At 43.5% G+C, this 16,698-nt stretch overlaps 1 protein-coding gene across 8 annotated transcripts in view; it reads right to left on the bottom strand.

Annotated features, from left to right (window-relative positions):
- Positions 1 to 16,493, bottom strand: part of Col24a1 (collagen, type XXIV, alpha 1) — a 259,542-nt gene extending 243,049 nt beyond the window's left edge. For 3 of the 8 annotated variants that reach the window (XR_001783751.2, XR_001783752.2, XM_017319724.2), the window contains exons 1-2: positions 15,802 to 16,151; positions 10,082 to 10,146 (exon numbers count right to left, since the gene is read on the bottom strand). Coding sequence is in view for 5 of the 8 variants with exons in the window: in XM_017319724.2 (XP_017175213.1) it covers positions 10,082 to 10,146; positions 15,802 to 15,857 (121 nt within the window). In the remaining 3 variants the exon portion in view is untranslated. Of the gene's footprint in view, positions 1 to 10,081; positions 10,147 to 15,801 lie in introns of all 8 variants that reach the window. The other 5 variants (NM_027770.3, NM_001317733.1, XM_011240232.3 and 2 more) reach the window with 4 other exon arrangements.
- Between the last annotated feature and the right edge of the window lie 205 nt (positions 16,494 to 16,698).

Here is a 16,698-nt window from a genome sequence, read left to right as displayed (position 1 = left end):
AACTGCTTGGTGGGGAATACTCTCTCCAGTTAATCTGGCACCCATCTGTGGTGTAGCTCTTTCCTCTGACATGAAACATTCCCTTCTGCAGGGAATAGAGGAGGCTCTGCAGGCTGTCTGCAGCCTCACAGGACACAGGCAGGAACTTTCCATCCACAGATACTAAGAGAGAAATGACTCTTGAGTGGTCAAGCTGTTTCAAAGCTACACATGGGGCTGTAGGGATGCAGATGTTCTGGGTCTCCATCCATGTTGGGGTCATTGATGCACTCACTGCCTGCATCGTCTGTGCTCCTGCAAGTTACTTTAGTAAACTCCTTCTTTCAATAAGCTAGGATTAGGTAGGGGTTTTGTTTTTCTTATTTGTTTGTCTGATATTGCCTCTTGAATCTGAGGTGAATAGACATAAATTTCTCAGGCAAAAACCACACAACACCATCCAAAGTTTAAGTTGTCATAGACTAAGCACATTTGGGGTCAGAAGTTCACAGAAAAGAAAACAGGAAACTCAATGATAGAAGACACCTATAAGAGATATTGGGGAAAATGGAAGCAAAAGAAAGAAGATGGGAAATTTAAAGGAAAGAAAGAAAGAAAGAAAGAAAGAAAGAGGGAGAGAGAGAGAGAGAGAGAGAGAGAGAGAGAGATCTACAGAGCAAGCTGCAAGCTATTAGATATTTGGTACCAATATATACGACTAAGTTGTCTGTAATGAGTTAATCTCTTGGACAGCCCTAACCACAAAATCAACCCAGATCATTATTTCATGTCACTGAAGAAATCAGTTACAATTTGGGGGAAAAAATTAGATGACTATCAACAGGGCACTTGCCATGGTTTGAATATGCTTGGCCCAGGGAGTGGTACTATTTAGAGGTGTGGCCTTGTTGGAGTAAGTGTGTCACTGTGAGTGTGGGCTTTAGGAGTCCCATCCTAACTGCCTGGAAGTCAATCTTCCACTAGCAGCCTTCAGGTGAAGATGTTGAACTCTAATCTCTGCCTGCACCATGCCTGCCTGGATGCTGCCATGCTCTTGCCTTGATGACAATGGACTGAACCTCTGAATCTATAAGCCAGCACCAGTTAAATATTGTTTTTATAAGAGTTGCCTTGGTCATGGTGTCTGTTCACAGCAGTAAAACACTAACTAAGACAGGACTGAATTGCCTTGATTTCTTAATAAGCACTGGTGACATTCACTAAATCCTTTCTGTGTACCTAGTCCCTGTCTATGAACTTTACCATATTGTCATAAGTCTCATGACCCTATAAGCAGATACTACTATCACCCTATCTTACAGTTATGAAAGGTCAAGAATAAATTCTATTTCCAAGACCGCACAACTAGGGAGTGCAGAGATGTCTCTTGAATGCAGTCTCTAAGAGTCAATCCCGTACCTCAGGGACTGTTACTAATTTATTTCACTTTACCTAAAAGCAGAACAGACTGCATCCCCTTCCTCTATCTGCTCCTTAAATGTAGAATAAATGGTGGTGTCTCCAAGACAACAGCCATGCTCTCTTTACTGTAAACAGCAGGCCTAATGACGTCATCCAAACCATAGCTGCAATAACCACACATGCTGACTCATAGACATCGCTTCTGGCTTTGCACAGCCAACTGTCTGCTGGATTTATCCAGAAGAAATTACATGTCCCCAAAGCAGTTCTAACTCAATATATTATCCCATAACTTCATCTCTCCTACTTTGGTATCTCTGTTGGTGAATAATCACACAAGCACATGGCAGCCAACAGATCTATAGCTATACATGAAGTTGTGACACTGTACCTACCATGGCTTTGTGTGGCACATGGAGTCTATGCTGTCAGTTCCTGTCTTACCTCTCAGCTCACTTCCTGTCTCTTCATCTCACCTTATTTGACCCCAGAAACATGCATCTTTTTCTAGTTTTTAAACATACTGAGCTGACTTTGGACTCCTTGTTCTTCGTGGGGTTTCAGCTTCAGGATGCTCTAAATCCTTCATAGGAACTTTGATCAGCTGCTTATGCAATGATTAGAAGTTCATGGTGAATTTAACAGATTTTTTGGTAAGTTTTGTGAGTTTTCCTAACATGTTGGAGCTGGGTGTGGGCTTGGGGAATCTCTGAACTTGAGCTTGGTGTCATAGCTAAGATTGGTTCTGGAAGCAATGCTCTCGAGCACTTGTGTCTCCTCTGTGGTATAGCTGCTTATCCCACAGCCCCCTCCACCCTGGATATTTGTATTCTTTCTAAAGTTTTTGCTTCACCAAAGCTTATCAGTCTTTTAAAATCCCTTTGCTAGTACCTATCCCCACATCAGGACTAAACTTAAAGTATCACATTATTTAAAAATAGATTTTTATCTTAGAGGCAGAGTCTTACTGCTTTGCTTTGCTTTGTTTTGTTTTGTTTTGTTTGTTTTGTTCATTTTGTTTCTAACATGTTCTCAAATCTCTGGCCTTGAGAGATTCTCCTGACTCAGGTACCCCAGCATATGATGGTCATTACACACTCTGTATGCCTTTCTGCTCTATTGCCCCTTCTTCCAAAGAGGAAAAGAAAAACGTGAAGCAAATGAAATAAAGTAGAGGGATGGACGAAGGAGGGCATGTGGGAGGGAGAAATCCAGTCTCAGTAGCTAGCACATGGCTTTCACCCCATCTCTGTAAATATAGTAGCTTGTAATCGATTCTATGGAGTGTATACTTCATGCCTAAAATATCCAGATATGGTAGCATAGGAGTCTACCTTTGTTTTTCAAGTACAGAAAATAAAGACCTGCCAACATCCCATTCCAAGTTGGAGAACTAAGTATAATTTATGATTATCCCTGAAAGCTTAGAGATGTTTAATATTCTCAGTAATTATAATTTAAGTGATATTTTTAAGTTATCAAGTTTTAGAGTCTAACAAGTTGCAGAGTTAAATCTTACTCTTAAACAATTAAATGGCTATAGATTGATTCTAATCAATTCTCAATATTTCAAATTTTCATACATCTTGGCCAGCCAAGCTTTATAGCTCTATTCTTTCTGATGCTGCACTTATGCCAAATTAAAAATAAAAAGTCATTGTCCCATTCTCACATTGTCATCACTAATGGGACTCAGGGGCTGCTATTATTAGTAATACAGTTTTAAAGGAATACATGAGGTTGGGATGTGTGTGGGTTGTTGGATCCTGGGAAGAGTCTGAGGATATACTGGACAAGTGAATAAGATCATAATATACTGTATGCATACATGACATTTTCCAAAAATAAATAAAGATATTGTAAGGTGACTGTTTAATAGGAAAGATTATAGAGTATTCAGCATATCTTTCAACTTATACAAAATTGGCAAGGAAACGAAAAGTATTGCTTAGAAGATGACAGTGTAATACATTTTCATAGAACGGAAGGCCATAGTCTGCGCCCACTTCTCTTCCCACATCCTCAGGGCATTGAGCAAGTAAAAGCAACTGATCATAAATCATTTCCCTTAGTTCCTTACTCCGTGACCTGGAGCCAGGAAGCTTGTATTTGAGTCACGATTTTGGCACTGCTTGGAAGAAACTAAAACAACCCCTGCAAAATGAAAACCTCACCTACCTGCACTACCTCATTCTGTTTACCCTAAACTGTGTACAATGTGACTCTTATCTTATTTTGATCTCTTGGAAATGAGGCTTACAGTATTTCATGAATTCACTCAAGGTCACATAGCTACTTAGTAATATGATCTGGACATAAACCTAGACTATGGCTGCAGAACACCACAGTCCTTAAACACCGTTGGCATGGTAGGTTTTGTTAAAAGCAAGATTTGTGTCTTTTAAGTTTTCTCAATATTAGTAACATATTTATCTTGAATAACCAGATCAAGGCACACTCACTCATTAAGTGACAAGTGAAGCTTTAAGCATCATATTAAAATTGTTGATGAAGTGCCTAGTGTAAGGGGGTGGGGTTGCTGTCTCTAGAATGAACAGCCTCTGTGTGACATCAGACTAATGCACACAGGAGACAGATAAGGGCATGTCTACATGTGTTTTCACACTTGGGGTCATGTACTGGAGATACCATATCTCTTGAGAATCAGTTCCATGATGAGTCCAGTGTGACCCACTGCAGATCTCTCCCTGCCACATTTCACTGGCAGCCAGTGCCAGTGGCAGGAAGGAGTACGACCACAAGCAGAAAGTAACCACACCAGCAAATCTCAGAAAACTCAATCTTCAGTAAACCACGTTTGAAATGGATTCACTTCTTCCCTAGGTGACACCCAACACTAGGCTAGAAGGTAAATATAGAATTTCTATCCAGTAAGATGATAGTTAAAACGGCTTTCCTTAGCTGTGTTAAAATCTAAGAAATAACAGAATTGTAGAAAATCACAATCGACTTTTTCACATTGATTCTAATCACACAGATTTCACCTTGAAGACATTTTTAATGACGAGAGTTAAACATGATTTAACACTACATAGAATTGATAATTAGAAGAAACACCAACCGACAAAAGACATCAACAGATTGGGTTTTTCTTAATGCATTATAGAGCTGAAGACAACAGGAGAATAACTCAAGGAAAACTCCTGAAGGGCTCAAGAATGGGAGGTGCAACTTCACTGAAGTCTGGAGATTTCAAAGTGGGCTGTTGGGATAGCAGGAAGTAGCTAAGCACTTGTATAAGAAACTCTGAGACCATAATAGGAAAAAAAATATTGATTTCATAGAGATAATGACCCAATCATAGCAGAAGGTACATAGCACTACCATATTAGTAAAAAGAGAATCAGGTAAGATCTTCACAATTCATTAGAGAGATTCCCTTCATCCAAGACTCATTTAATCACTGAGTTCCAGTAATGATAACCCTCGTGCCTTTATTATTCACATAATACTGGGGAGGGCGTCCTCTCTAAGACACTTCATGGGGTTGCAACAATGAGATGGCCAGCCAGGCTCGTCCTTCCACATCCTGACATGGGGCATCCCAGTCAAGCCTTTATGAAGATAGTTTCCAAATCTGTCTTACTGTCTTAGTTTTAATTGATAACAGAAACAACTGGAGACTCTCAAAGGATATCCTCAACCAAGACCAAAAACTTGGAAGAAAAAAAAACAACACAAGGAGAAAAATGTAAAATATTATTCTCACCCTTAGTGAGATTAGAGTGGGATGTGCATCCAAGGAACCATGGTTTTTGGTATATATGTATATGTATATGTATATGTATATGATGTATATGTATATCTGAGTGAGGATGTAATAACATTTACATAAACAAATATCAAAATGTTGACATGAGTTATTTAGGAAAGATTCTCATCTAACCCCAAGGAAAGACGGCAAATTAGTCCTTAAAAGCAAGAAACTAAATAGTTTGATTGTGGAGATCCAAATGCAGCAGAAATTGCAGAATAAAAGGAATAATGAAGAGAAATTTCCAGAAAGTGAGTGACACTTCCACCTTGGAAAGGCTCACTGAGTACCCAACAGAATAAAAGCGACTCTCATGGCACACTATTATAAACTTCAAAACATCAGGACCCAGTGATTATAAAGACCATGGGAGGAGAATGTAGAGGTCATAGGTCAACTACCAAGAATTACTCCTATCAGCTAAAACCATCCAGTGGAAGAAAGACAGCATTTTCAACAATTGGTGCTGGCACAACTGGTTGTTATCGTGTAGAAGAATGTGTATCGATCCATACTTATCTCCTTGTACTAAGGTCAAATCTAAGTGGATCAAGGAACTTCACATAAAACCAGAGACACTGAAACTTATAGAGGAGAAAGTGGGGAAAAGCCTTAAAGATATGGGCACAGGGGAAAAATTCCTGAACAGAACAGCAATGGCTTGTGCTGTAAGATCGAGAATTGACAAATGGGACCTAATGAAACTCCAAAGTTTCTGCAAGGCAAAAGACACCGTCAATAAGACATAAAGACCACCAACAGATTGGGAAAGGATCTTTACCTATCCCAAGTCGGATAGGGGACTAATATCCAATATATATAAAGAACTCAAGAAGGTGGACTCCAGAAAATCAAACAACCCCATTAAAAAGTGGGGCTCAGAGCTGAACAAAGAATTCTCACCTGAGGAATACCGAATGGCAGAGAAGCACCTGAAAAAATGTTCAACATCCTTAATCATCAGGGAAATGCAAATCAAAACAACCCTGAGATTCCACCTCACACCAGTCAGAATGGCTAAGATCAAAAATTCAGGTGACAGCAGATGCTGGCGTGGATGTGGAGAAAGAGGAACACTCCTCCATTGTTGGTGGGATTGCAGGCTTGTACAACCACTCTGGAAATCAGTCTGGCAGTTCCTCAGAAAATTGGACATAGTCCTACCAGAGGATCCAGCAATACCTCTCCTGGGCATATATACAGAAGATGCCCCAACTGGTAAGAAGGACACATGCTCCACTATGTTCATAGCAGCCTTATTTATAATAGCCAGAAGCTGGAAAGAACCCAGATGTCCCTCAACAGAGGAATGGATACAGAAAATGTGGTACATCTACACAATGGAATGCTACTCAGCTATTAAAAAGAATGAATTTATGAAATTCCTAGCCAAATGGATGGACCTGGAGGGCATCATCCTGAGTGAGGTAACACATTCACAAAGGAACTCACACAATATGTACTCACTGATAAGTGGATATTAGCCCCTAACCTAGGATACCCAAGATATAAGATACAATTTGCTAAACACATGAAACTCAAGAAGAATGAAGACTGAAGTGTGGACACTATGCCCTTCCTTAGAATTGGGAACAAAACACCCATGGAAGGAGTAACAGAGACAAAGTTTGGAGCTGAGATGAAAGGATGGACCATGTAGAGACTGCCATATCCAGGGATCCACCCCATAATCAGCATCCAAATGCTGACACCATTGCATACACTAGCAAGATTTTATCGGAAGGACCCAGATGTAGCTGTCTCTTGTGAGACTATGCCGGGGCTTAGCAAACACAGAAGTGGATGCTCACAGTCAGCTAATGGATGGATCACAGGGCTCCCAATGGAGGAGCTAGAGAAAGTAGCCAAGGAGCTAAAGGGATCTGCAACCCTATAGGTGGAACAACATTATGAACTAACCAGTACCCCGGAGCTCTCGACTCTAGCTGCATATGTATCAAAAGATGGCCTAGTTGGCCATCACTGGAAAGAGAGGCCCATTGGACACGCAAATTTTATATGCCCCAGTATAGGGAAACGCCAGGGCCAAAAAGGGGGAGTGGGTGTGTAGGGGAGTGGGGGTGGGTGGGTATGGGGGACTTTTGGTATATCATTGGAAATGTAAATGAGCTAAATACCTAATAAAAAATGGAAAAAAAAAAACATCCGTAAAGCAAATGGAAAAAAAAAAAAAAAAAGAATTACTCCTATCAATTTTACACCAGTTCTGCATGCTCAAAAAACAAAAACCGTGAAAGCTTATCAATGTCAGAGAAGAGAAAACAGACACAGTAAAGTTCCCTGCTCACTTACACTAACTCTCTTTCCATGTGAGGGTTAGCCAGAGACCTTCACAGTAAAGCAACTCTGTGCAAGCTGCCCCTGTTCAGCATACATGCTGAGGATGCAACCGCACCATCCACACCACACACACACACACACACACACACACACACACACACGGGGAAATGGACCGAACAAAGAGGTAAGTTCCAAGAGAACGGATCTTATGTGGATGAGAGATCTTGAGAGCATATGCAGAGAACTGAGCAGTCTACAGTGAGCAAGACTGTAGTTTCTAGAAGGTACATCTCCAGGGAAATAAGGTAAAACCAAATTAAATAAAATGCTCAGAGTAATACAATATTTTTGGGAAGAAAATGTTTTCAAATATGTTTAGAATTTGCTGTAACATATAAACATGTAACTAATAATGACAGAATTCACGCAAAAGGAGCCATGGGAGCAAAAGGAGAGCTATCTGAGACTGTGTGAAGGAAAGAGTACAGTGCACACAAGTCAACGACAAACATACCCACATGGACATAATAAGGTAATTGTGATAGCCAAGAAGTTATTGAAATATATTGAAGTGGTGTCAGGGAAAGAATGAGTGAAATATAAAACCATAAATCCTCATAAATAATAGGAAGTCAGTAACATATTTAAGCACATTATTAAGGAAAAAAAGGTTAAATTGAAAAGGTGCCAGCAAGTCTCAGAATAGGTAAAGGTAAAGGACTTGATTTCCCAGTGCAACTTACCTTGGAGCCACACCCTCCAAGTACCCTGATACTTGCTTTTAAGTTGTAAAATGTCTTGTGAGTACAGAGAGACTTCTAAGATGTCTAACCTGAATCTCCATCTCAAATAGAGCTTTGGCCATGTTCAGGTTGTAAGTCACAATTGTGCTCACTATAAAGCATATTTTTTGATAATTTCCCCTCTCTTAGGATTTAATTGTCCCTGGGTGTGCACGCCATGTATAAGCGGGTGGCCCCTGGGGGCCAGAAAAGGGTCAGGTCCTCTGGACCTAGAGTTACAGCTGTGAGCAGACCAAAATGCATGCTGGGAACAGAAGTCAGCTCCTCTGTGAGTCCAGCAAGCCCTCTTAAGCACTGAGCCAGTTCTGCAGCCCATTCTGCCTCTTGTCACTTTGACCTGTTAGATGGCCTCTCTCCTTCACCTCCCTCCCTTCCTGTGCCTTCCTTTTCACAAATACATTCTTCATTTGTAATTGCTTTGCTTGACATTCTTGATATCATTACTGGGTTGATGGACTCAGGTGCAAGTGGCTTGCTGAGTTTATGTGGACAATGAAAAGCTGATTGTACTACAATATGGGCAGCTGCGTGGAGTCCTGCTACACAAAAGTGCGAGAGAAGCGAACCTTGGGATCACACTGCTGGTGTCTTGAATCCAGCATGCTACCTAAAGTTTCTCTTTGAAAGTTTTTGAATCTTTGACAAGACCACTTTTTTTCTCACTTTGAAGTCAGAGATATTTTTGTATTCATACTTCAGTCATTGGATAGTAAGATATTTCTTGGGAAATAGACACTTTAAAAACGTTGTTTAATAAATGAATAAAAAAATGAATATACAAAGATTTCTGAATCCAACAAGCTAGCAGAGCAAACCAAAACACTATTTTCTAGACCACCCTGCATGAATTAAATAATGTTCTGAGCCCTCAAATATGCAAATTTTGTTTCTTAATGATGCAAATCCAGAGGGAAAATGAATTACACGCATGTGTTGTTTCAAGAAGGGCAAAGGTTATTCAGTTACAGTCTGCCACCCCCAAGAACTCCCACTTGAAATGAAGACACAAGCAAAGCCTTTTCACTATACAAAACTTCCCTTTTACAGAGATTTTGCCTAAAAATGTGAGCAATTTCTCAGACGGAAGATCTGAGTAATTTCTTAAAGGTCATATTTACCCCCAAATTGATTTTTTTCCTTGTACCCTGTATCTTCCTGAAACTGGCTCTAACCTTTTATTATTGTTTAATGCTGAGTTTCAGGTTATGATGCCTTGGAAGGAGTGGGCTATGACTGTTGCAAGCAGAAATGCTGATTGTTTGTTTTGTAACAGGGTCAAGTGTAGCCCGGGTTGGTGACTGGCATGCTAGGTAGCCAAGGCTGACCATCCCTGATGGTAAATCTTAACTGTCATCCCTATGGGATTTAGAATTACCAAGAAATAAATTTCTGACTTTATCTAGGAGGAAGTTTCTAGATTGAGTTAACTGAGCTGGGAAAAATCCACCCTACATGTGGGTAGCACCACTCCCCAGGCTGTGATCCGTTACTGAATTAAAAGGGAAGAGTAAGCTGAGCGCTGACACACAGAGGCAAAGGAAGCAATGACATGTTCCCTCCGCCATGCTTTTCCGACAGTGATGTGCAGCATCCGCAAATGGCAAGGCCAAATGAACACATCCTTTCTTAAGTGGCCTTTTTCATGAATTCTGCCACAGTGATTAGAAAAATAACTATCACACTTGTTTGGAGCATCCTATCTTCCTGTCTCTTTTCTCAGCAGGCCAAGGCTTCCAGCTTATGTTACCATTCTCAGCTCAGAAATAATCGTAAAAACAAGTAACGAGATAGTTCCACTTACCTTGTCCCTGTGCATGAACAGAAATCCACACCACACATAGTACAATAAAGCGAAGAAACAGTTTCCTAAGGGAGGAATAAGCAACTGTTAGACATTCCCAACTGACAAATCGTGTAACTGCTAACTCAGGAGTCTGGAGCGTGGCGTCAAATTTGGCATTTCTAATGAGTTTCCCCTAAATTGGATGCTGCTGACTGGAGGGCCGTCTGAGGTCCACCGCTTTAGAATGAGCCGTGTTCAGTAGCTGCTTCACCTGGGTTAGATGGGTTTTGTCTGTCTGCTGGAATTGTTTCAGAGCTTGATAGACTGCTAATACTTGTTGCTTATTTCTCTCCCCTCCCACCAAGATTTTGGTTTTAGTATGTCCATGGTATAGGCATTGTGCATGCATATAAGTGCATGTATATATGTGGGCATGTGCACTTGTGTGCATATGTTAGAGCATGCGTGTGTATGTGTGTGTGTGTGCGTGTGTGTGTTGGACACCTAGTGTTTTGTTCTTAGTCAGTTATTCTCCACCTTACTTTTAAAAACAGGGTCTCTCAGAGACTTTGAGTTCACTGATTTGTCTACACTGACAGACCAATTAGCCGCAGGGACCCTCCTGTCTCTGCCTCCCCAACCCTAAGATGACAGATGACAACTGTACGCTTCTGAACCCAGCTTTCTCTGGACTGGATGCTGGGAATGAAACCCAGGTCCTCACACTTACACAGCAAGACTAAGTCACTGTCCCAGCCCTGTAATTTCAAATATTTGCCAGATGGGCCAAATGTACAAAATGGTTAGAGTACCATTGTATAAGATTAATTTCTGTACGTGACAGACATCAACATGCTCAGACATTTAGTAAAACTGAGTAAATCTAAAATAAGTCAATATCATAGTTAATAAAAGTTAATAAAGATTCAAAAATGGCAACCCACGATATAAGAAGATGTCCAATAACGCTTGAAAGGGTCTGGGTTCAGCCTGCTAGCCCCACCTCCAGTGTCCAGTTTAACATGAGCCACACCCAAAACATAACCAACCAGACTAGCCAGGGCGAAGACCTAAATTTAGATGGGGAATAGACAGACATCCAAAGATCGTCCTCAGAACATCTGAGGAGCTAATCCCTTTCCCAGGAGTCTCCCCTAGATGCGGCTTACAGAGCTATCCAACGTTCTTTTTGTCATAAAAGTCCAGGTTCTTTTGGGACAGTGCCAACAGTCTTTCTTTAGGGTACTCATGAGATCCTTACGATTTACAACTCGTGTCTTCAGGCTACCGCTATTCATCCCTACAAAGATGAAGTTTACAATAGCAAGAAAGACATGTGAACTATTATGAATAGCAAGCTTTTTGATGAGTTGGTGGCTTTCTCTTAAACCGGCAGAGGCGTGTGAAGTAATGCGAGAAACACACATGTAACACACATCTAGCGTTTCAACAGATTCTCGCACCCTTGGTTTTTATGCCAAAAATGTCTATGCCCTGACAGGTTTATAGATTCTGTGTTTGGCTAACAGCTAAGATCCAGAAATAGTTAAAAAAAAAATCTGTCTTTCTCAGAATAACTGAGGGAAATCTTTCACCCCAGCAATGAGAATAAAATTGGTTGATTCCATGGGAAAACTATTGTCAGTGCTTATGCACAGTGAAATATCTCAGACTGTCAATCAAACTCAGTATGGAGGGCTTGTGCACATATCCCGTTCTCGGTGCCTGAGCAGCTCCTGAGTAACGAGCCGAGAGACGGATGATTAAGGACTTCAGGCATCAAAGAACCAGGAGGCATGTCAGTAAAAGGGCAGAAAAACAGACCCTGCCATCTTGTAGCACCAAGGATGTGGTAAAAGGGCAGAAAAATGGACCTAGCCATCTTGTAGCACCAAGGATGCTGTTAAACTGTCACGTGCTAGTGCTAAAGATTCTTGAATAAATGAATCTATCTTTAGCCAGTAAGACCAACAGATGGTCCTTCATTCCTACCAAACCTCTGCCAAACTTCTATCTGTACCCTGATCCTGAGATTACGGAAGTGGTCCAGCTTACAAGGTCTGAAGGCATTTCATTCTCTTCTGTTTCTCTCTGCACCCCCAGTTCCAGTTCCTTCTTCCTGGAAACGGTGCTCAAACTAACTTTATTTCTCTCAAACCTTCAGGGACATTGAATGTCCCATCCCTTTTCTGCTTGGGTCTATGTCTACGTTTTCTTTAGTTGAACCTTCCTTCTGCTTAGAACCATTTTGCCTCTCCTCCCCATCCCCTGCCTTGTTTGTCCCACCCTACCTCCTCCTCTCTGCCTCCCCCTCCCCCTTCTCCTCTCTCTTTCCCAACTCATCATCCCCCACCTCTTCAGGATTTCCAGAAATCCTTCCTGGGCACAGCCTTTTCTCATGTTGTTTAGAGAGGTTTCCTTTTCTCCTGACTGAACCCTGCACATTGTGTGTGCGGTGGTGGGGGTGGGGTGGGGTGGGGCGGAGTGGGGGTGGGGTGGGGTGGGGTGGAGTGGGGGTCCTCTCCCTTCTTCAACTATTGTTTACCTACTGCCTAGGTTGGGCTCTCCACAGTTGATGTTCAGTAGATATTTGCTGAAGAAATGAATATATGATAAATAAATGAATGGCAGAATAGTGGTAAGCTTTTGTAGGATAAAAACTAAATGGTTCTAATTTCTTCTCTCACCCAGAGGTATGCATTCTAATATGGGATATAGTTGCCAGATACAGTTCACAAAGAAACTAGCACTGCTTGTCTAGGTCATTTAATGAAACCTTTCTCATGTGACTTTACAGACTACCAAACAGAATGTCTAAACAGCCCTCAAACTTACAAATTATACTTCTCCCTAACATACCCATTTATTTTAAGCATTTATTTGAATACTCAAATAACGAAGTAACTTAGAAAAATCGTATTCGACACCAGCCTGGACGAACATTACCATAGTAACCAGCCCAGGAGACTTGTCTCTAGTTTTGTTTGTTGCTTTGGTCATTGTTTTTGAGACAAGGTCTCTCTTAGGCCAGCTGGCCTGGATCCTCTCTAGTGAAGGTGACTTGGGACCTCTGGTCCTCCTGCCATTTCCTCCTGACACTAGGAAGTCAGAGCTGCACCAGAACATCCACCATAGGCCTATGCAGCGGATGATGTGAACCCTCAGTTCCATGCCTGCTAGACAAGCAGTTCAATAACTAAGCTCCACTCCCAGACCCTAGCATGCTAAGCTGGTGCATCTAACACCTTTCAGATTTCTTTTACTAATTCTACAAAGTCACATCAAGTAATCTACTTTAAGGACAACCCCGGGAAAGATAATGTCTGTATAGATCCGATTTTAAACAATAAAAATGTTTAGGTGGCTATCGGAACTTCCAGGCCATCGCCACAAAAAGATGGCTTCAATGGAAGCCCCAGCCACTTCATTAGGGTCCGTAAAGATTAACTCAGGACTGACATAATTAGCATCAGCGAATAGAAGCCTCTCCTAAGCCCTGTCCCATTTCCCAAGTACTGGTGATGTGTTTTCAACTGAAAGAACTCTAAATTCTTTTTTGTTTGTTTGTTTGTTTGTTTCGTTGGTTGGTTTTTCAAGACAGGGTTTCTCTGTGTAGCCCTGGCTGTCCTGGAACTCTGTAGACCAGGCTGGCCTCAAACTCAGAAATCCACCTGCCTCTGCCTCCCAAGTGCTGGGATTAAAGGTGTGCACCACCACTGCCCAGCATCTAAATTCTTTATGATAGTTTTTCCTAGGGACAAGTTTCCCAATCCAACCCCTAGCTTTGCTCCACTTTGCATGTTTGTGGTTGGAGCTGTGAGGACCTGTTGCAATCTGGTTTAATGAGGAGTTACCCTTAATTATCTGCAGCCCATACCCACTGGTTCCTGTTATGGAACAAGTTTGGCATCGTGAGATATTCATGATGGGCCAGGCTCCTGGTCCCGGACCTGGAGGTGCCCTCAGGGAGACCAAGGAGGATGAAACTTCATCTAGGACCTGCTGCCCACTTCAGCACCTTTCCATAAACCTTTACTGCCCCAATCCACCAGGTGTCATTTTCTCCAGAAGTTCCACCAACGTGTGTACAATCCTGTTTATTCTCTGGGTCCTACCAGCATCCCCTACATCAATCATCTGAACCCAATACAAACTCCAAACTGCCCAAGAACATATCCTGGGACCCTCTAGAAGGGCCTTGCAAACCATACAAGACAGGGGCCATTGACAGATCCATGTAAACACACCATAGGAAGTATTACTTGGCTATTTGAGCTGGGTGCAGTGGCTCAGAGAGCAACTTTGCAGTGGGAGTTGCCAAGAAGAGAGGACCTTGCCCTCTGAACAGAACTTGGGGGTCTTCCACAAAGCTCCAGTCCGCAGAGGATCAGGCCCTACAGGATCGTAGCAGGATATTAACCTGAAAGATGCACTTAGTCCTGTAAGATAGTACACATTCACGTCCCACCCTGCTTGGCTCTCTTGGAAGATCCATACTTTGGAATGGTTATCAAGAAAATCCGAATCAAAAGCCTGATCTGTACGAGACTCTCTGGGAAGACCACCGGGAGAGCTTCTAGGATCTGGAGACTACTAGACTCCCACCCTGTGAGGACACCACGGGTGTCCGAAGTATATTGGCTTCATTGTGTCTCCAGGTTTGTGCCTGAAGGTGCACATGGCTCTTCAGCAGGGGACATTCACACAAAGCTTGCAGAGATCAGGGCAGAAAGCACAGGAGAGATCCTACACAGGGCTGGGCAGCACATGTGCACCCAACCATTGCCACAAGGCGGGCTTTCTCCACTCACGCCTCCACCAGTGCTCAGCTGACTTGGGCAACTTGGCCCCTGTCCTCCTCCCACCTACAACTCAGCAGCCTTCCTCCCTGTATCTCAGGGATCAGATGCAAACTTGGATAACCCACTGGCCCCTATAGGGGCACCCAGGCAGGCTGCCAACGATCCGTCAAGCCCACACTTTTCCCCAGCGTAGGGATAAGGACAGGTATGGTATCTACAGGGGAAAGAGGTCTGCCTGCACGTCCTACCCTTTCATGCCTTCCAACCCTATCCTGGCTGTGAGCACTACTTCTCCACTGACAGAACGTATGTCAGGGCTAGCTACAACTCCAGATGCGAGAGTTATGTCTGTTGGTCTTCTAAAAAAACAGAGAAAGAATTAAAAGAGGTGACCCCCTCAGATCCTCCGGCTTTCTGGGCTCTGTAGATAGGCATCCTTTCTCACCACCTAAATTTAACCCCAATCCTGTGCTTGCGGAATCCACAGGATTGCTGGTGTCCTAGCAGTCATCCAGGCTGGGTGCCCCAGACAGCTGGAAGTAGGACTTCAGCCAAAACTGAAAGAGGAAAAGGGGAGGGGGTGAGAGGATAGTTGGAGTTAGAGCCCAGGCGGGTGTCAGAGCGGCTCTGCAACCGCCTGGGGCAGTGGCCGAGGGGATGTTGGGACACAGGCCAGCAAGCTTTTCCTCCTCAGCCACAGGATTGCTTTAGCATAAACTGAGACTCGCTGGCAGAAGCTTGCTTCCTTTCAAACACGGTATTTTACAAGTTGAGAAGTCAAGAGGAGGAGGATGCCACGGCAGCTCGCAGGCTCCCTACTCCAAAAGGTACCAAGGAGCACAGATCTCCAGCTCCACTGCGGATTCAGTGGGTGGTGAGAGGGGGTTTGGTCTAAAGCCCCTTCCTCCCCCCTCGGGCGGCGGGTGGGCTACTTACGTTTCTGTGGTGGGGGAGACCTTTCCATGCCTTGTCCTGTAGGCTCCTAAATGCATTTGTATGCATTTGTCCCTGCAGCAAAGCACTAACGGAAAACAGAAGCCAGCTCCGAACTGCTAAAGGTGCAGGTACTGTCCATGAAAAGGGGGAAAATCACATGAGAACCATGCTCCTACCCGCAGAACGGAGTGTAGGGTGGGGTAAGGGATGAAGCAGTATGGGGGTAGGAAGCAGCACCCAGGGAGAAAGATAGCTAGGATGCTCCCTGCCTGACTGCAGCCGGGGTCGCTCTCCCCTGGGGGGACCAGAGGTGAGAGAGACTTCACCCTGAGGCAGTTGGGAGCAGCGGCAACAGCCAGAGCTAGGTTTCCAGAGCAGCCCTGGAGTTCACTTGCGGTTCAAAGGAGACTCCGTGACTCCAGAAGAGCTCTCTGCTTTGGGCCTGGGAGGAGAAAGGCGGGGTGGGAGGTGGGGGTGGGAAGAAGGAGATGAAAGTAGGGGAGGAAGTCCTTGGGAGCAGCCTGCGCCCAAACATTTGTCAAACAAGCACACACACCCACTTGGGAAATCAAGTTGGTGCCGAGGGGGCCGGTGGCAACTGCAGGCGCTTGACTGCCGGCTGCTTCGCCTGGAAGAAGAGGAGCCTAGTAAATCCGGCTGGTGTTAAATTTCACCGCGCACTGACTTGCAATGACGTCACTAAACACGGAGCACACCTCCCCCTCTGCCCCGCAACCTTCTTCCACCCCAGAGCTGCCCCCAGCTGCCCTGGTCCACCAACCTAGCAGGGTCAGGCTGGGCTAGCTGCACCCTGAGCTCTCAAGTGACCTTTTGCCACCCCTTGAGATGTACCCACTTCCTAGCTGTAGGTGATTTGGGGTCACTCCTTCCTCTCTC

Source organism: Mus musculus, chromosome 3 (genome assembly GCF_000001635.26).
Source record: "Mus musculus strain C57BL/6J chromosome 3, GRCm38.p6 C57BL/6J".
Taxonomy (NCBI): Eukaryota; Metazoa; Chordata; class Mammalia; order Rodentia; family Muridae; genus Mus; species Mus musculus.
Note: the sequence above shows the minus strand (reverse complement) of the source record. Positions and strands in the feature narration are given on the sequence as shown.